General features: G+C 41.5%; 1 protein-coding gene across 1 annotated transcript in view; it reads right to left on the minus strand.

The window, feature by feature from the left end:
- LOC142955022 (arf-GAP with coiled-coil, ANK repeat and PH domain-containing protein 3-like) overlaps positions 1–20,467 on the minus strand; it is a 48,797-nt gene that overhangs the window by 10,408 nt on the left and 17,922 nt on the right. Inside the window, exons 2-10 of the mRNA XM_076096403.1 lie at positions 14,864–14,921; positions 11,236–11,355; positions 10,644–10,697; positions 7,917–7,975; positions 7,475–7,658; positions 7,205–7,249; positions 6,872–6,967; positions 6,219–6,293; positions 5,185–5,196 (exon numbers count right to left, since the gene is read on the minus strand). Coding sequence (XP_075952518.1) covers positions 5,185–5,196; positions 6,219–6,293; positions 6,872–6,967; positions 7,205–7,249; positions 7,475–7,658; positions 7,917–7,975; positions 10,644–10,697; positions 11,236–11,355; positions 14,864–14,921 — 703 coding nt within the window. The remainder of the gene's footprint in view (positions 1–5,184; positions 5,197–6,218; positions 6,294–6,871; positions 6,968–7,204; positions 7,250–7,474; positions 7,659–7,916; positions 7,976–10,643; positions 10,698–11,235; positions 11,356–14,863; positions 14,922–20,467) is intronic.

Raw genomic sequence — 20,467 nt, forward strand, 5'->3', positions numbered from 1 at the left:
CAAACTATAGCCAGTTGGCTCTCTTTTTTTCCAAGTCTGTCTTAAAACATTACTAGCATGTGCATTGAAAGATTTAGTGGCGTCTGTAATCATTCCTCCCATCCACACAGCTGCAAAGAGTTTCCTCTCTTAAAGCGATTCCAATGTGAGTGATGGGGGGCAAAAATCCACAGTCCTCGTTCTGTGTAAAAAGCATGGTAAAGTTCACTTCATGCAAGGCTGGACACACACTGCATAAATACTAAGTAAGGTGACAGCATGGAGCAATAAGTGTAAAAGTCCACCTTATCATCACAGAGATAGCGCCTTATCAAGTGCCTTATCAAGTGCCTTAACAAGTGCCTTATCAGCACCACATTCAATAACAGTGCTTCCAAACTGCTACCAATCATGTCACCTAAGATCTGTTCTCTAATTTCTAATCTATTTTGTCCACACAGAGTTCGATTTCCCAAGAAACACGTCTAAAGTCAGATGCCACCTACGCAGCGAGGTGAAAAACACAAGGACACAGATTTGGATTAAAACCAAGGCTGAGGTTAGGTTTCACTATTGTTAAGAAGGCCTTTGGTTTGGTAAGGTACACATAGGCAGGTGAACACACACACACACACACACACACACACACACACACACACACACACACACACACACACACACACACACACACACACACACACACACACACACACACACACACACACACACACACACACAGAGAGAGAGAGGAATAAATCTGTGTGTTCTTTTTTCACAAAACCCCACTGACTGTGTAATCGCACATGTCATCATGTACTTTCAGGGCCCCTTTGACTTTGTTAAAAGTATCGAGGCCTTTTCATTGATCAACCCAGATGCCACAACATTCACAAACAGCATTTTTTCATTTACTACGGCTAGAAATGTCTGCTTTCTTTGGGTAGTTGAATGAGTCATACAGAGATTGACAACATGTGACACTGGTGACCAGAATTTAACTGCCGTATGTACTTTAAGCAACAGCTTTAATCATTTTTTCTGTGATTGTGTGAAAACATTCAGGCCACGTGAAGCAAAAACATGGTGGGATGTGACACAACAGTCTGTCTCCTTGCCAGCTGATGCGGCATTCAGAGCTCAGAGGTGTTTCCTCCAAAGAAACAACCTGGTTTGACACACACACACGCACACGCACACACACACACACACACACACACACACACACACACAGATACACACATGCATTCAAGCACCACAGCTTTCTCCCACAATCTGAAACAGACCAAGAGTGAGAAAGTTCATTTTCATCAACCCCGAGTAGAAGAAGACAAAATTACAAAAAGAGAAGATTTTTTTGGTCTTTGACAAATTCCATAGAGACGTAAAACAAAGCACTGATAACAGAAGCATTCGTGAAAACTAGGACAAAACGAAAGAAGTGATCCTCACCAGTGTATAGTCCAGCCTGCCAAATATCTTCATCTTAACCACACTGACATCCAACAGCATCTCAAGCGCAACAAAAAACGTAAACATAAATAGCTAAATTATGCAAAGTTGTCAGAGAGAAAGGAGCATCTCTAAAGTATCCCACAGGTTAATAAGTTGGGGTAGCGGATCGGGAGAAACACGCGCATCCCACGCGAATCCAGATGAGAGACTGCCAGCAGCGGCGCGCTCGTGGCGTTCCTTCACTCAACGCCACCTGTCGACTGCCGCGGTCGCGTGTATCTGGCGCGAGAGCTCATTATCATACAGCTGCCACGGAGTCCCCGTGCCCCGCTGACCCCGTCTCGGTCTGCCGGGGATCAAACATTTCATTTTTACGTACCGTGCCTCCTCCCCGCCCCACCGTGCCTCCTCTCCGCCCCACAGCACGATTTAAGGCCCCCCACTGAAGCGCGGCGTTTCATCCACAGTTCTGGAGGAGTCAGCTTTCCATCTGTCTGCGGCTCTGAACACTATTCCTGCTTAATCAAGCTAACATTATTGCTCCCCAAACACCAGCCGGAGCCCCTTCTTCCCACCTTAAATCAGCCGGACCACAGAGGATTGCAGCACACAACTGTCCAACGGCACTGGAGGCTGCAAAACGGCCTCTATCCAAACCAGGGACCCACACAATACATTACAAATGTATATATTGCAGAATTGATCCATGATTTGTGGAACAATGTGAGACGGTGTCAGAGATGTTAATTCAATTATACGGTCATTTTTAGGTTGTAGGCTTTAGATGTCTTTTAGATTGTCCACAGGGTGAACAACATAGCCTACCAGACACACCTGTTCAATTATGCAATCCAACACACCCCAGTGACACAACACAGCCTATGTAGGCTACAAGGTTTAAGGACCACATTAAATCACAGCCTCTGCCTGAGATACAGTGGCAAGTCGCCCTGCTTTTACTTAATTATTTAACTTTATTCTAATTCTAATACGATAGTAGAGACTGACAGGAAATGGTGGGAAAGACCGAGGAAGACGACATGTAACAAATCCCCAGTTTGAATCAAATTGAAGACGCCTCTATCCGCCATGTTTTAACACAAATGTATTCAAAGCATTGATTCATTCCTATATAGGCTACAAAGACATTTAAAGTATCGTGCATGCACATCATAACCCGGGTACTGTGAATAAACAACTTAAGGTTGTAGTTTTGTTAAATTATTTAATGTAAGTGATGACGTAGTCTGCATTGTAATGTAAAAACACATTTGGTTTATAAAATGTTTACTCTCCCACTCCCTTCCGTTTTCTTACAGCACTTGCATATCTTTCCCAGTGTTTTTCTCTCTTTCTCTCTGTTTACGTCTCTCTGACTTAAAAAGATGTGCAGCCAAATGCTATAACAATGGAGGAGAGAGCTGAGGCGACAATCCCCCTGGGAGACACAATGAAGTCCTGCACAAACATAAAAGACGGCTGTGAAAGAATAGAGAGAGGAGAAAGAGGGAGCATGTGAAATACTAAGAAGGGGAGGGGATAGTCGAGATAGTGAAAGTAAAAGCAAGGTAGAGAACAATACAAAAAGGAGAGGAAGTGAAGTGAACGATTGTGAAAAAGATGAAATGATTAAAGTCATTTTTTTCACTGACACGTTTTGGCTTCATGTTCGTGAGTACACAGATGTCCCGATGGATTTCCACTGAATGTACCTTCTTCCTTCTACTGAAAAATAACTTGCAAGGTGACATCCAGTTTAGACGACATTCATAACGAAGCTGTCCTACTCTCTCTCGAGTATGACTTCTGCAGTTAATAAAGCATGTGTGCCATCTATAATTCACAAACTCTGCTGTCTTGTGGCTTTGCTTCTTGTACCGCTACATTTACATACGTCAGGAGCAGTTTTCCCAAATTTTTTTTTTTTTTTATAATTTTCTGCACTTTTACTTCTTTTTCTTTTTCACAGATGTAATTACAGAGTAGGATGGTAGAGAGAAGAATATCTCTCTATCTGACTTTCTAGAGCATTATCACTAATTGGCTTTGATAATTGTCCATCAAATGCATTTCCTCATAGGGCCAGTGTTTAGTCAGTATACAAACAAAAACTCTGTTTGACCTTTTTAACTGTGCAATGAATGCATGAATAGATACTGTGAAAGAAGCTTCAATGATTTTATAAGAGTTGTTTTTATAAATTAACAGAAAACACTGTAAAACAAAGCTCCTTTAAGTCACAAAGCAATCGTATCATTCATTTAAAAAAGCTCCATGCAGTGGCTTCATTCTGATCATATCATTTTGGAAAATAAACTGAACTGGAGATATAAAGTTGAATTATTTACAGAACATTTACGCTATAATTCAGAGACGCCCCTTTTCTTCTTGTATAGTTGTATTCTCTTTTATACTCCCTGTCTGGATCTTAAACTGGATCTTAAACTGATCTCTTTTATGTCTTCTCTCTTTGTCTGTCCTCTGTCTGCTCTTTGTCTTTCATTCCACCAACTACTGTGCATCATAATGCCATCTGTTGACTTTGGCAGGCAGTGGACGGAGGAGGAAGTGGGTTGATGCTGGCATTATGCAAAGCAGCAGAGAACAGGCCCAGCTGTGCTCAGATCATCTTACTGCTGCTTCTGTAGGCTTATTTCATTCGATTATATTTTTATACCGACTGAAACAAGGACTGTCAGGATTTGACAGCTAAAAAGAAAATGTAATAGATATCTGGGGCATTAGGGTTCATTTTAAATATGTCAACATCTAATATAGCTATTTACTTTAAGAAGGGCACAGAGATGTGAAATGTTACAGAAAAATATAGCCACAAAAAGCTTGAATGACCATCTTTACTAACAAAAGTACCAATTCCTGATATTTCGCCCTGGATTATTTCCTACTGTGTACTGGTTTTACTGTGTAAAATAGCAGGAGGACATTTGGGAGAGCTGTATGCTTCAAAGAGAGGCACAGGCAGAAGAGAGTGAGGGTGTGAAGCTTTATGTGTGTGTGTGTGTGTGTGTGTGTGGGTGTGTGTGGGTGCGTGTGTAGATATGAGAAACAGAGAAGTATGTGTTTGCCTCCATGCATGTGTACATGGGAGGAATACAGATTAAGGCGAAAATGAGAGATCTAGAACAAGATAACAAAGACAACATCAAAGGAGAGACAAGAATAAACACGCAGGGTACAATAAAACAATAAAAAGTACTCGGATGAGTATTACAGGCAGGTTGGAGAAAAGTATCACTTGTCAGGGGGACCGAGGGTCTCCGTGAAGAGGTGAGACTTCATGTACACAAAGTCATGAAACTCAAGCTTCAGTGAGGTGGAAAAAAAAAAGGAAACACAAAAGCTCAGAGGCGGCATGTCACTGAGCAGTGACAAATACATTGGTTTCTGTGCAACACTTCCAGGCAAACTGACATACACACCTCAAACACACAACTGTCAAATTAAGTTATTATTGATTAAAAGAAGGCACAAACATGTACCAAACTGGAACTAAGAAAACATTTAAAAGTCAAAACGTTGTGCTTTTTTTCTACTGTCTGTCCGTGGTTAAAAAAAACATTCTTTCTTTGCAGATATTGCGGGATTAATAAAGTAGCTATTTATCTATTTATCTCAACCTCTGGTCCTTGACAAGATTGTCCTATTTGGATGTGTTGCACTGCATCACAGGGCATGTCATGTGCAGGCTGTGGAATTCCAAGGTTCAGATCAAAGTGAAAGATATAAACTCACCTGCATCAGAGTCTGGAGGAAGAACATGGCCAGGAGAGAACCAGGTGAGAAGAGAAAAAGAGAGGTACAAGTGTTAATACAAGATCACCACTGACTGCATTTCACCACATTAAGCCAAATATGTTATCATGAGACATCAGGTCCCAGTCAGTGTCTTGAAGGTCTTTTCACATAAGAAGTAATAAGCTTGCTAGTTCAGAGTCCTCCTGAAACACACAAGGCCTCCAGGAAATAGTTGCTCTTTATCTTAATCGAGAATCCCTGACTCTTTAGCTAAAGCACCTTAGACATGAACAATGTTCACCTCGTTGTTTGAGTACAGAAAAATAAGAAAGAAAGTCAAGTAGCATCTTTCAGGGCTGAGTGTTGCTGAAAGGCCATTATGTCGGGCACAGAGCTGTGTGTTGTGTCTGGCAAAATGCCTCCTGGACAATAAATCGATGAGCGGGAAGGGCCAAGTCGGGCAGAAAAACTGCCATGTTTTTGGCATCTCTTCAGGTAACAGATGGAGGAATGTTGTGCATCTGTGTGTAGCTGGACTGTTAAGCAGGGTGAGGTTTTTGAGTGAATTGTTTTTATTAAGCTGAGGGACCCATAAAATAAATATATCAAAGTTGTCTTTGTGGAAACTGCTGTCTCTCTTTAAGCTCTTAATTTGAGGGCAAAGAAAAAAATACATTCAACGCTCATAAACTTGTTTTGATTATTTTTGGAGGCCTCTCTGAATAAAAAAGAGGAAAAGAAAAGACGGCAGCTCAAGTCACGAAACAGACAATGTAAATTCAACGCTTCCACAGAAAGCTCTTTGTCAAACTTTCAAGGTATTTGATGCTTACACAAGATAAGCGACCCATTTGTTGTGTTCTCAAATAACAAATGGGTGTTGTTATTTTAGATAAATAGGTTTTCAAAGAGCTTCTTCCACTGAATCCTGAGGAACTCGTTACCCTAAGTGAGACTGGAAAATGATGACATAACTTTTGTGTCACGAGAAAAATCTGGTTCAGCAGTTAAGAGTTGTGTTGTTGTCTCACTCTCTGCTGGATGAGGGCGTGTTTGTGCTCCAGCTCCCTCTTCTCCACCGCCGAGTCGATGACCAGCTGATCCAGCTGCACAGAGAATACGACAGCAGAGTCAACGCGACAGGCAAAATAAACTGCGAGCGGAATAAAAGAAGCATGAAGACAGACGGAAAACTATGCACAAACAGAAGTACACGCTGAAACATTAATGTATACTTGCCCAGTCCAGCCCAACCTTACGTTAACCTTAAGCTTAATTTAACCTTAAAAGGAAGTCACTCTTTTTATAATACAGATTGGTAAAGCTGTTGTAGTTAGAGAATAGTATATTCTCCTATGACTAAAGAAACAACAATAAATCTAGAAAATAACTTCAAGATAAAGTCACAGTTTCTGCTGTAAACATTTTTGATGCATTTAATGAAAGAAATGAAATAAAACCACAGACGCGACTCAAACAGTTGAAGGGCAGTGAAAATGTCACTGAAAACTGAGCGCATTTATTTTTGAAGTGTGTGTATAATTTGCCAAACGGGCTGTTGCTCATAAGGGAGTGCTGAGCAAATGCAGTAACAAAAGTAGTGGTACACTGCATATGTACTTGTATTTCAACTGTGTGTGTGCGTGTGTGTGTGTGTGGTTTCAGTTTGTTGATTTCGTCTTACCTGCGCAGCCAGTTTTTTCATATAGGGGTCAATCTCGTCCAAGATGTTAAAGCCTTGTTGGAACAGTGTGCACTGGGCACGCATGAAGGACAACATCTGGAGGAGACACATGGAGGCAATGATGGTTGTAATACAATCAGAATCAGAAACGATTTATTGCAGAGTATGTTACACATACAAGGAATTTGGCTTGGTGAATGGTGCGTGACAACTGTTTTACTTATCCTTCTCACACCACAGGGACTCCACAATGTAAATGTTTGATAGACTCTCATAAACAATAATGTTGAGATGTCAAACAGAAATTAGAGGATATATATTTGGGCTACTCACTGCATCCAGGATTTCAAACTTCTTCTTGGCCTGAAGCACATTAATCTGAAACAAAAAGGAAAATGTAGGTTTTAGGCTGCTTTTTTGAGACTATATGTGATTTAATCCCTTTTTTAAAACAACACAGTGCTTCCTTTTCTGCATTGAGGAGTATTGAGAGTGTGTGTATATCTAGGCTCAGCAGCTATTAACTGTCAGCGCCACTTACTGGACAGCACTGATAAAACAATATTGAGTATGTTTGTGTGTGTGTGTGTGTGTCTGTGTCACCTGCAGTACGTAGTCTAGTGCCAGGTGCCTGAAGGCTTTGCGGCTGAGGATGAGAGCTTGTGTGGCCTCTTCAGCCTCGTGCACCTTGTTCCTGGGTGCCTGGGCGTTCTTCACCTGGGCCAGCTCCATGTCCTCACGCACCCGGTCAAACTGCTTCTTGGTGTCCTTGAATTTACGCACATCCCTGACGGAGGCGCAGAGATAGAGGCAACGAGTTTAATTCATGTCCATGTCTATGCCAAATCACAAGAGTATGTAGGTCTTTTATTTTGAAATGGATGATTTGTGTTATTACCTGGCATTTTTTGGGAAAAAACTTCACTCTCACTTTCTGCCCTAAGATGCCTGTTTCCTGTCTTTAATCATTATATATAAACTTGAATACATCTTTCTTTAGATCAGCTGGGGGAAGCTACTTAATGAATTGTGATGAGATACTCACTCTTTAATGAAGGTGTGAAGCTGCTGCTTGATCGACCTCTGAGCCTGGTCAAACAATATCTGTAGACATAGAGAAGGTGACAGAGGTGTGAAACATCAGCATTATTATATTTATATTACAACATGAGCTACAATGCTTGGCGGCAATTAAAGCACTGGCTGTAAGAGCAGCGTCTGAAAAACTGTAGTTGCTGCATCACGCCACAAGATGGCAGTATGAATCCTTCCACATTATCGCTGTAGCAGATTGTGCCTCAGGCAGAGGAGGGGAAAGGACAGAGACCAGGATATACACACACATGTGCACTCAGCTGCTGCCTCAACAGATTTGTAGCCCTAAAGGATTTTACTCTTCCGGTTAACTGTGTGATTTCCACGTCTTCTTCTCCTCTTCCTTCTTTCTCTCATCTCACCCTCCTGTCCTTCACCTCCCCTCCTCTTCCTTCTTTATGTTTTTTCTCATTATTTCTTGTGCAAGGTGAGAATGGCTGCTGTTGAGCAGACCATCCATCTTTGTAATAATATGTAGCCTATGTCACGCCACTTTGTGTCCATGGACAACGAGAATACCTCAGTGAATGCCTCAACGTCCATGCAAAACACACACACAAACACACACACACACACGCACACCCAATGCATTTGGATTAGATTGTGATTGTTTCACAATCTAATCCAAGACGTACACAAACAATGTCAACAACAATTACTGTTGGTAGGCTGTGGATTAAACTTTCTAAAGCAATCCCCAGTTAAAGAACATACACATTGAGAATTACAGGCTTTGTGTGTGTGTGTGTGTGTGTGTCTCAATCTAATGACTTGACATGCTGGTACTCTGATTTCTTGCTATCGATGGCAGTACACACGTTTTCACAAATGTACACTGCACTCATTGTGGGAATATAAATCACCTGCTGTCCCCCTTTTTAAATGGCTGCCACACTGTGGTGGAGTTACAAGTGGTCAGTCAGCTTCATTTATACGTGTCTTCGCACCTGCAGTTCCTCTCTATTTGTTGCTGCGCAATATATTATCAATGCAAGAAGGAAAAATATAGTTCAAATGAACAGTTCACAGCCCATGCAACGGTGTGGTTGTATCAGTAGAGAACCGTTTTTTCTATCTTCGACTATTTAACTCAACTTCTGACAAAAATACAGTAAAATCTCGAGCAAATCTGTTCAAAAACACTGTGATATCATTCTCAATCTGTTAAGATTAGGGTAGGAATTATGTATGTTTGAAAGTAAACACTTGCTTATTTTGTGCTTTAAAGGGAGATTAACTGTTCGATTTGGCTTCTTTTGTGTCTGACGAGAGCAGAGCAAGTGAAGAACTAAGTATCAGTGGGTGGTCGAACAAAGACAGATTCCCTTTCACTATGTCTTTCTCTTCCCTTCCTTCACCACCTCATGCATACTGTCTGCCATACAAGCTATTACTGTAATTCCTGGATGTTAGAGAGGATGAGTGGGAGGCCTGTGGTGAAGGATAAGTGAGTGTAGGGTGGAGATGATGGTATAAGAGGAGGATGGATGGAGCGGTGGTTGAGGGGCAGTGGAAGAGAAACAGGAGGTGACTAAAAACAACAACACAGCCAGTAGCCTCTAAGCATGGCCAAATGATGCATTTTCCTGGAATATCTAATGATGGTGGGGGTTAAACAGGCTTGAAAAATTAGTGATAAGAAAACAAACAAACCAAAGAAAAGGATACCAACAAGTGTATCTGGTGCCAGCTTAATTATTAGGGTCTCTGTTAGAAAACATATACAGTATATGTCTGAGTATTGAAGTCCTATATATATATATATAGCTTACAAGCTTTTAATTCAAAACTTCAGCAGAACGGCATTTTGTTATGAAACCGAAATGATGCCATGCCCCTAAAAATTTTAATCGTGAAAGATGTGTCCAACAGGGAAAACTTGGATTTGTAGAGCCTGTTGATTGTTGCAAGTGCCTCTCTTTCTAATCTCTTCTCTTCATTCCTTTCTCCCCTTCATTCATCCCACAGCCCTGCTTCTCTCCCTCATGTTCCCTCTTCCACTGTTCCTATACTACTTTCACCTTTCGTTTTGCTGACGCACAAACAGTCATGCACAGGCATGGAGAGGCAAATACATCAAAACTCCACACACTCTCACATATTGCCTCATTATTAGTGTCGTAAAATGAAAGACAGAGTCACTCGTGCATGAACTGTGAAGTCATTGTGTATGAATTCCAACTATTTAATGTCATAGTATCGCTTTAATTTTAAAACTGACTTTAGGCGTCCCAGACCTGTCGCAGATTCCCAGAAAAAGACATTTCTTAATCACACTTAGTCATGAGGAGAGAGTCATATGAACCTGTATGTGTGTGTGTGTGTGTGTGTGTGTGTGCTTTGTATGTGAGTGAATATTTGTGCACTATAGCTGCCGTACACATCTGCCAACACATGTGGTTTGAATCAGACACACGCATATGGACTGGCCTGTGTGGACAGATTCACCGTCACAGAGAGAGGTCACAGTTAAATTGTGTGGTGTGTGTGTGCGCATGTGTGTGGGTGTGTGTGTTGCAACACTGGACCCAGGAGGGACTGGATGTCTGAAAGACGTTAACATGCCAAGAGGACCTGGGCGTGTCAGAACAACACTCTACCTTGACCTCTCGCCATTGGCTAAAACTAGTGTGTGTGCGTGTGTGTGTGTGTGTGTGTGTGTGTGTGCGCGTATTACCATGTGGTAGTTGACGATCTCCTGGAGGCTTTCTCCACACTTTTCAAGACATTCCTTCAATGTTGAAGACACACACACACATATAATGTAATTACACAGCTTTCTATATAAACATTCACTTCTTTTTCACATAATACATAATGTGAAATCCCTAAAAAACAGTCTTCTAAACTGTCTACAAGATGTGATGTACACCTAAGCTTAACCTTAAATGGTTATCGACTGTGAAACAATTATGTCTCTTCTGCTTCACCTAAAGCTACCAAGGCGACACCCGTACTGACCGGAAATCTTGTCCAAATGTTTTCCTAGAAGAAAACCATAAAGCAGGTTTCAGATGTCTCTGCTTCCAGCCATGTAAACTATCAGCATACACATCTCCTGCCTGCATGCGGTCACATCTGTCATGTTTAAAACAGCTGGATAACTCTGTGTCTGGACGATACTGTTTATGCTGCTCTACTGTTAATATTCATGTGGAGAATCACAGGAATGTCCCAGCAATCATTTGCTAAGATGCTGACCCTAAAATACTCCTCATTGAATGTACAGATTTGAATTCAGTTTTAAAGAAAGTGCAACCTCCGCTCACCGATATCATCTCCTCTTTCTTGCACTGATGGGACAGATCCTTGATTCCGTTAACAAAGAGCTTGTTGGCGCTGACGTAGGCCCTGCCGGCATCGATCATCCCACTGCATAGCTTCACCAGCTAGTGGGAACGGAGAAACACAAAAATAATCACTTCAAATACACAACAAACACATTGTCTATTTACAGAGTCACATGTTTTACACAGTGCCATGCAGGGATATTAATAGTTACAGTGATAGCGTGTATCAAAAGAATTTTTGGTCACATTCAGAACCCAGGAGGATGCTCAAATTTAGAATAATCCTCTTGGTTGAATCAAGGCCAGTGTTGTTGAAGCTAGTGTGTCTGCTATCCAAAATGAAAATGTAGTATTTATTAAGCATTCTGATAGAAAAGCAAAAGTAAATTTTTGATCAATATCATCTGTAAATCTGCACCTTGACAGCAAATAACCTGATGATAGCGCTAAATGGAAAATGAAGGGATCATCCAAATTTTTACAATTCATCCTGAGGGGAACATAAATGTTTGAACACAAATTTCACCATCCAATAGTTGTTGAGACATATCAGCCTCATGGTGGCGCTAGAGGAAAAGTCATAAGATCACCAAAATATGTCGAATACATCACGTGGAAGCCATGAACAAAATGACATGCCGATCCATGAGGTAAATGTTAAAAGATTTCACAGGGTAAGGATAAAACTTTATCTACTGGCCACGATGAACATATATACCACATTTCATGATAATCCATAAAATTGTTGTTGAGAAATTTCATGCAAAACCAAAAAATGTCAACCTCATGCTGGCGCTGGAGTAAAAGTGAAGGCATCAACACCACATGAACTGGCAACCGCTGCACTTTCCCTCTTTACGGGTTATATGATAAGCTACAGAGTGGTACACTGTCATTACCACCACACTGATGCAGCTGATGTGGAGTACAGGATCAACACGTGTGTGCGTTGGTGAGGGGTTATGCAGAAGAGAGAGAGCAAAAAACCTTTAATTATCAAATTTGGTGCAGGAGTTCCCAAGGTTGTTGCTAAGTGAGTGCGGTTTTCTGGGTAGCCGACGGGCCAGAGATGAGAAACCAGAGAGGGAGGACCGATAACAGCACGATCTACGACAACGTGGCTAAAAAATAACAGTTGTAATACATATGTGAGCATTGCTGAAACGAGCAGCTGGCTCCAAATGTGTGCATGTGTGATTTGCAAAATGTACAGTGTGCACACTGTGTAGATTATGTGATGTGCATCACACAGTATACATGTTTACGTTCACGTGTACATGATTGACGCTATTATGAATTTAAAGGACAAGGCAGCATGATTCCTGGCCTGCTGCTGCTGCTCCCAGGCTGGTCTGACAACAAATCTGCCATCAAATTTGCCAATATGCGGGAATCTGATCTCATCATGTGCTATACAGAGCCCTAAGGGTCTGAGCTCGGCCATTAAAGGCACAGTATATGTGTCAGGATTTGTTGATAAATGGGTTGGAAGAGCCACAGGGGTCCACTCGAAGTCAAAATGCCACATCTGGTACCACATGCCCGACCTTGCCCTGTAAATAAATTGACCAAAACAGTTACTGTGAAATTCAGAGGTCCCGCAGATCAATGAGGTGTGGAATGGTCATTTTACGTTTTGGGGCAAATTATGAATTGTCTATCGCAGTGATGGTTTTGCTAATTATGGTTTGTGGTAGAAATACTTTAATCCAGTACACTAGTAAACTGCAAAATCTAGCGAGCAGGGGTTGAAAGCATTACAATGATCAGCATTGTTGTGTTTTCACACCAGTTTTCACACCGGTCACAACAGTCAACATCACCGCAGGCAGGTTCAGCTGTCATCAATGTCATAAATGCCCTCCTCTAAGTGCCTTCATTGCTGCCAGAATGTCCTCAGGCAGCTTCAGAGGACCCTAATAGAGCAGTGTGAGGACCCCTGCTGAACAGAACAAATCACCCTGAAGGAAACCCCCCTCCCACCCTGGTCATCTTTCAATGGTGTTCAAATGGAGCTCAAAGTTCAACGGAGGCTCCTGACCTATTGGGGGCAGGAATAATCTGTGTGTGTGTGTGTGTGTGTGTGTGTGTGTGTGTGTGTGTGTGTGTGTGTGTGACTGGGTGGGGGAATGGACATTTGTTTGAAATGCCAAAGTGTCGCCTGTTGGTTCACTAATTTAAGAGATGGGGTTTGAACAAGGTGGACCTATTCATGAACCTGAGATAGACTGCAGTGACAAGAAAATGTCACAATCATCTAAATAACCAGTTTATCACCTAACAAAGGACATGAATCTGTATTTATTATCTACCGGCTGCAGATGAAGATGGACTGTATGCTTGTAAGTGACCTTGATTTAAACATATTATTGATGAGAAGATGCAGATTGTTTCGGACACGAGTAGAGCAAGACAAGAAAAAAACCTACAAAACAAACGGAGAGAAAGGGAGATAGAAGAGGAAAGAAGGTGCGGCCAACACATAACTACATTAACGCTATCTCATCCTCTAAATGCTCTCTGAGTAACACGTCTATTAGGTTATCTAAAGACAGTTTATCTGCTTCTTAGGAGACAGTTCTTGCTGGTCTTACATCCTGGAAGCCTTTGAAGTAATACTATCTGGCAATGATTATCTAAGAAACTAATTTCCATTATCTAGTTTACCATTAACAAATTAAACTATTATTTTTCATCATGATTTTGTTTAGGTGAGTGCAGCTAATCCATATCATGTTCTGCTAGTACTATGTAGAACTGTGGCAGACTGCTAGTGTACAACGTGTACTATATGTATCACTAAATAATGTGAAAATAATCCAAGTACAATGCACTCCACAGTAACTGAAACCTTAAAAATATGGTGTCTCCACGGTGGTGGGTCTTAAATGAGCTAGCTTTATTTCATATCTTACAAATACTAACAAATAATAATTAGCTGTTGCTGTATTGCTATTGTATAAGCAGGAGAAACAAAGACATCACATGCTCAGATAAGGGCTGTTCTCATACTACAGAATATAAACCTACCTCTGTGACATTAATCAGTGTTTCCTCAGTGTGTTTACCGTGCACAAGCACCAACGCGCGAGCGTGTGTGTGTGTGTGTGTGTGTGTGTGTGTTATCTAGCGGCGCATGAACCTATTAAATATAATAACTCAAGTCTGCAGTGCTTCCTGGATTAAATATTGGCATTTAGATAACAGAGAGCGAGAGAAAGACAGACAGATATAAAAAAATGAAAAGAGAAACACAATTACAGAGAGAGCAACAGCGAGACAGAGGTACACGCAGACAGGCAGACAGACAAAAGGCTCTATAATCAGTTTCACACTAGCTAAAACAAAAAAACTGTTAATAGGCAACGTCACCTGGTGGCGTTTTTCATTCAAACAATGTGAATCAAATCCAAAACGTTGCTCTTTTAGTGTTCTAACAATGTGCAATATAAGGTCATTGTTTGTGATTTTCACTAGAAACATGGTGGAAGAAACCCAATTTAACACCAGTTAAATGTCACGCATTACACACTCAGTATATCGGTCAGATTTGACATTTTAATGAGCAGCACAGTCCAGAGAAACAACATGTTTGCATGGTTCATACCTTGTCGAGCTTTGCCTCAATCTCCACCACGTCTGTCTCCACATCATCAATGCCGGCCCTGCAGAGAGAACACAAAGCCACACAGTTAATCAGATCTGCTCTTTTAAATGCCAGACTCTGTACAAACCAGTAAAAGTATATTGTACCGTACTTATGTGCATTCAAGCATGAGCCAACCCATCAAGCGTTTACAGTCTCTGCTTTTTTTTACCTTAACTGAAAATCAAGCTGCAATCAGAAACCACACATCACAGCCTCACAGACTCGAACATTAATGACCGGATCGACAAAGGCATCACTCTGAAAGATTAGTGGCCACGGCCGAGCTGCAAAATCAATGAATGACATCATGCAGAGACATATAGAGTGGTACTTCAGTATCTATGAGGTGAGCGGTTAAAAGAGGCCACGGCAACACAGAAGGTTTTATATTGGGTACCGGCAACTTCTAATTTAATAAACAACAATAACAATAATGCATTAAAGTGCTCCAGGTTTAGGTGTTATTTTATGTTTTTTTTTTTTTTAAATCTACACTAAATATGAAGACAATCAGCAGGGTGTGTGTGTGAGTGTGTGTCAGGTGGTTTCGGTGGGCAAGAAGCCTTTACCACCATCCTTCCCCTGGGGGTCTCCTTCCATTAGCATGCAAGAGCACACACACACACACACACACACACACACACACACGGATAATCCTGGAGGAACCTGCTCGGCAGACACACACACAAGAAGACACATTTACAGGGTAAATGGTAAATGGACTGTACTTGTATGGCGTTTTTATACACTTCCGACCACTCAAAGCGCTTTAACACACATCATCATCATTCCCCCATTCACACCCATTCATCCACTGATGGCAGGGGCTACCATGCAAGGTGTCACCTGCCCATCAGGACTCTAACTAACCATTCATACCCATTCATACACCACAGTGTCTTGCCCAAGGACCCATCGACATGGACTAGTGGAGCCGGGGAGCCAGCTGTTATGGCAACTCCTTATATGTGGGCCACAGAGGCTGTACTTGGGGTCTTTCTATTTCAAACTTTACACCAAAGAAGAAGAAAAAAGCACATTAGGCTCAAACGTAATTCTGTCAAAAAAACAAACAAAACATAATGTCTCCTCAAACAAATAAGTATGAACTCATTTGTCTCCAGGATCATCTGGAGCTTATTGGAGACGGGACGAGCCAAGGATCAGCGTCACACCCTGCATGTGCTGGAACATGTCGATCGTAGCCCCAAAACGATGATCTCATCACACAATCTCAACCCCACCCTCGTCTCCAACTCTTTAACAATCTGAAAACACCCTGACAGCTGATCTTATACATCTTAGCAGAAATAGAGGAAGAACATATAAACAATTAAGCAACCTTCTCAGCTAGTTTATTTGTAAATGTTGTGACGCAATCTATTTCTGCTTAAAAGAAGACCACAGCTGGGGGGAGGGGGGAGGGGGGGGGCGGGGGTGTCAGTCTGCAGCTTTAACACCTGTTCTGGAGAACAACATTCACGGAATTCCTTTCTGCTGCTGCCCTTTTTTCTTTTACAATGCTTGGTGATGTTCTACTTATTCTTGACTTGTGTCTATCCTTCACTTCCTCTTTTCTCATCCAGAACACACAACTGAGGGCGGACTGCACTTTTCTTCACCACAACATCACACTAACACAGCAGGCAGGCATGTGTGTGGTCTGCACAGAAGGCTGATTCATACCGTTTCAAAGAAAAAGAGAGAACTGGAGATCAGAGTTGAGAGACCTTTCATTAAGCCGATTGAGTCATTTGTTGCACTACTACGAATACTGTTGTCCATGCAGTGTAATCCATCAAACTGGCTTATAGTTCTGCTCTTCTAGCTGCATGTCAATTAGAAATACAACACTGCACATCCAAGCTCCACTCCCAACAGCATCATGTTCTCCATTAAGTCACTGGGAACCAAACACATACAATGTCAAACAGCTGTTCAATCTAGAGGATAAGCTCATTACAAGGGTGTCGCGTCTCGGGCAGCACACACTGCCAATAAACAGTGACTGACATTTGATGACAAGGACGGACAGACGACATTTAATACAGAAGCAGCTGATGACCTATTGATTCAACTTTTCAAGTTCAGTACAGTCTTCAGAGGAAAGGATGACTGGTACTTGTGCTTTAATTTGCAGTTTGAATGCATTTTTCCCAGCCTGTTTTCATCATGCATGTATGTGCACTGGGAATTGTAAGCCTTGAAAATCAATATACTAAGAAGGTTGTCAGCTCTGGCAAGGTTAAATACCAAAGAAACAACACTACAGAGGCAAATGTGTGTGTTTGAGAGTGTGTGTAAGCTTGTCAATGTAGGTTTGTCCCTATTTATCCTTTTTAAAACCATTTACATTGTTCAGTATCTCAGCTATTAATGTGTTTCCATAACTAAGTGCACCAGAGAGTTATGAGATTAAAGTGAAATGGAGAATGAATGACTCCCAAGGAGGATTATGGGTAATGTTTCAAGACACGATGGCTGAATGAAGACACAAAGGCAGTGAGGAAGAAGATGTGTGTGTTTCAAAATCTGGTCTCAATGACAATTGCTTCCTGTGTGTATACAGTGTGTGTGTGTTCAGTGTGTGTCTGTGTGTTGAAATGCTGTAGGAACACCCCAAAGCTGCTCCACTGAGGATGATGCTGCCCAGTCAGGAGGGGGGGATGGGCTCATACTCGCCAGTGGTAGCATACTGTACACCGTCTGACATCATAGTGAGGGCGGGGGAGGGGAACCTCACGTGCACAAGCTCTGAGGGCCCTACCATCAGCCGCAACAACCATCCACACTACATACAGAGTCTACTCTTGTCCCCCATGCCGTGTGTGTACTCTAGCATGAAGCTTGCGTGGCTACCCTCTCGCATCTCTTGACACGAGAACCTAGTGGACACACACTGCACGGGCTCCAGCCCAGAGACATATCTGAGCCCCCATGTCTTCCAGACTCGATGTGTCACATTGCATCACATCCACATCAGCATCACATTCAAGGACCAGAGGGAACAACAAGTCCTCTGATAGCAGACAAGCCCGTACCCCAATGCCTTAAATACTCACATGCAACTAGACATTAACAAAGATATTCACTGGAAGTGACATGATACATGTCTATAAGACATTATGTGCCTTGAGTAAAACAAGCGTGACTATGTAGAGTAAGATGCAAGATATAAACCTGTTTAACAAGGGGACAGGAGCAACGGGAAAAATCTATGACATCAGATGAAAAACTTTAGAACTGAAAGTAAAAACACAGCATCTCATCAAATGTTATGGCGCATCAATGCAAAGTGAGTGCACATGTGTGCCCTGATGAATCTTCATTTACTGTCAACCTTGTCTGTGATGCTTCCTAATCTGAGCTGCTGACCTTTAGGTATGTAGGTGTGTATTTGTGTGACAGATGTGCATTTTGTTTGTTGAATACAAGCATACTGTACTATACATATATATATATATATATATATATATAGTAAAGACAGTTTATTGTATCATCAACAGTTTCTCGTGTAATTCTTGCATCATTTATTTTAACATTATTTGCTAGCTGACTCAGGCTGTAATGGGCAATGACCTAATATTTTACTGACATCAGGTATATGGAAAGCAAATCCACTGTCTGTGTGTAGTCGACACACACACGCACAAATATTGTGAATAAACAAATATGATGTGACAGACTGAGTAAACACACACACACACACTGATCCAGAAACCCAAAATACTAAATACATGGTTTTCATGAGAAGACTCTGCTCGGACACGAGCCAAAACTACGTGTAAAACATTCAATCTGCCAAATTTAGTTCCATTCACACAAACAGGTATCTTAACTGTCTGCTGAACAAAGAGGATGAATAGGTATCTTGCTGCTGTGTGAACAACTGTTTGCTAACAGCTGGAACATTTACATAAAACAACATTTTCATGCAACAAAAGACGATGAAGGGCAGCAATCTTTGTATTTAAAAAGTATAAACAGGAGGGGGAGTACGGCAAAAGTCTTGTTATTACTGTAAGTACACAGAGAGCTTCAAACGGTCTCATTTATAATGTATACACGCTTTCATCATCCTCCACCCACAAGTTCAGACATACACACACATCAAAATATCCCCTTCTCAGAATTCCAAGTAGCGAGCTCCATGGCAACCATTCATTGACCCCAATCACCATGGAAACAGGCATCAGCATTACTCGCGCTTTTTTTTTTACTGACCAATTTCCTCTTTGTCTGTCTGATGTGTCTGTCCCTGTACATCTGCCTTTCGGTCTTACCAGCTCCGTCTTTTACAAAAAAAACGCTTATTTATCAGCGTTGTCACACCATTTCTTTCCCTGAGAGAGAAAATCTGCCAAAACACAACAACCTGCTGATACAATGTTAATCGTGGACAGGCCAGTGTGTTTCTGTGGTGAGTAAGTGGCTGTCGTGTGGGCTTGTGTTGCATCTGCAGCGCCCGCTGCAGATGCAACACAAGCAAAGTGCCCTTGAGCAGCAGACTGATGCCGAAAGGCTACGAAGGATCTGTGCTCAGTCCTGTTCACGGTAAAAATAATCATCACGTGTCCGTCTTTCTCTCATTGAAGTCTCACATTTTTGTCTAAGTGACAAAAGTAAAAGTGTATATAATCAGAATCAGAGACTGTTTATTGCCAAGTACGTTACAGATACAAAGAATTTGGCGATAGGTGATTGGTGCGTAACAGTAAACACAACTGCAATACTATAATAAAATGTACAATAAATTAAACAAACAAACAAATAAGAGTTTGTTAAAACAAGTATATCATTAAATAATAATAATCTTTATTAACTAAAGAGACGTTTCTTTGCCTCTATGTGATCTGCATTATTCTTCCATGTTTTTTTACTCCATCACTTGTTGCAAGAAAAAAGGTGAAACTACATTGTCAACATAAAATCAGCTCACTGAATCTGTATTACAGATTTTAAGATAAAATAGTCATATCACATGTCTTCACTTGCTGTCTTTGTCTATAAGTGAGCAGACGCAGGTGGTTTTGGGGTGGCGGCAGTAACTGCAGCCCATCCTTCTTCTCTTTGTTCTTACATCCTTAACCACACTCACCCAGCCATTAACAACCAATTTTGGTTCCCTCAAACAAATGCGTGCAGCTTTTACATCGATCTACTGCATTGTGAAATGTTTCTTTATAACAGGATAGGAGTCCTAGTCATCATGTTGTCAAATTATCTCAATGATTTTGACCACAGCAGCCTTCTCCCCCCAGAAATCCTCTATTCCCCGTTCTCTCTTTGTTTCGTTTGTACACGCCTCCGTCTGTCCATCTGACAGTCTCTCTATCTCTGCCTGCCTGCTGTCTGACAGTAACGCTCCTTCATTAGCTGCTGGCATGAATCTGAGGAGTGTGTGTTTGGGAAGGGCTGTATACAAAAGGACAAGCAAAGAGAATCACGAATGCAAAAGTGGACATATAGTAATCAAAAAAGCTCCATTTTCATGGCAAGTCTCAATAGCACCTTTAGCACATGCACGTGCATACAGACTCTATCAAAAGAGCCTCCAGTAAA

This window comes from Anarhichas minor, unplaced genomic scaffold (genome assembly GCF_050575085.1).
Source record: "Anarhichas minor isolate MPS153535 unplaced genomic scaffold, ASM5057508v1 ptg000021l, whole genome shotgun sequence".
Lineage (NCBI taxonomy): Eukaryota > Metazoa > Chordata > Actinopteri > Perciformes > Anarhichadidae > Anarhichas > Anarhichas minor.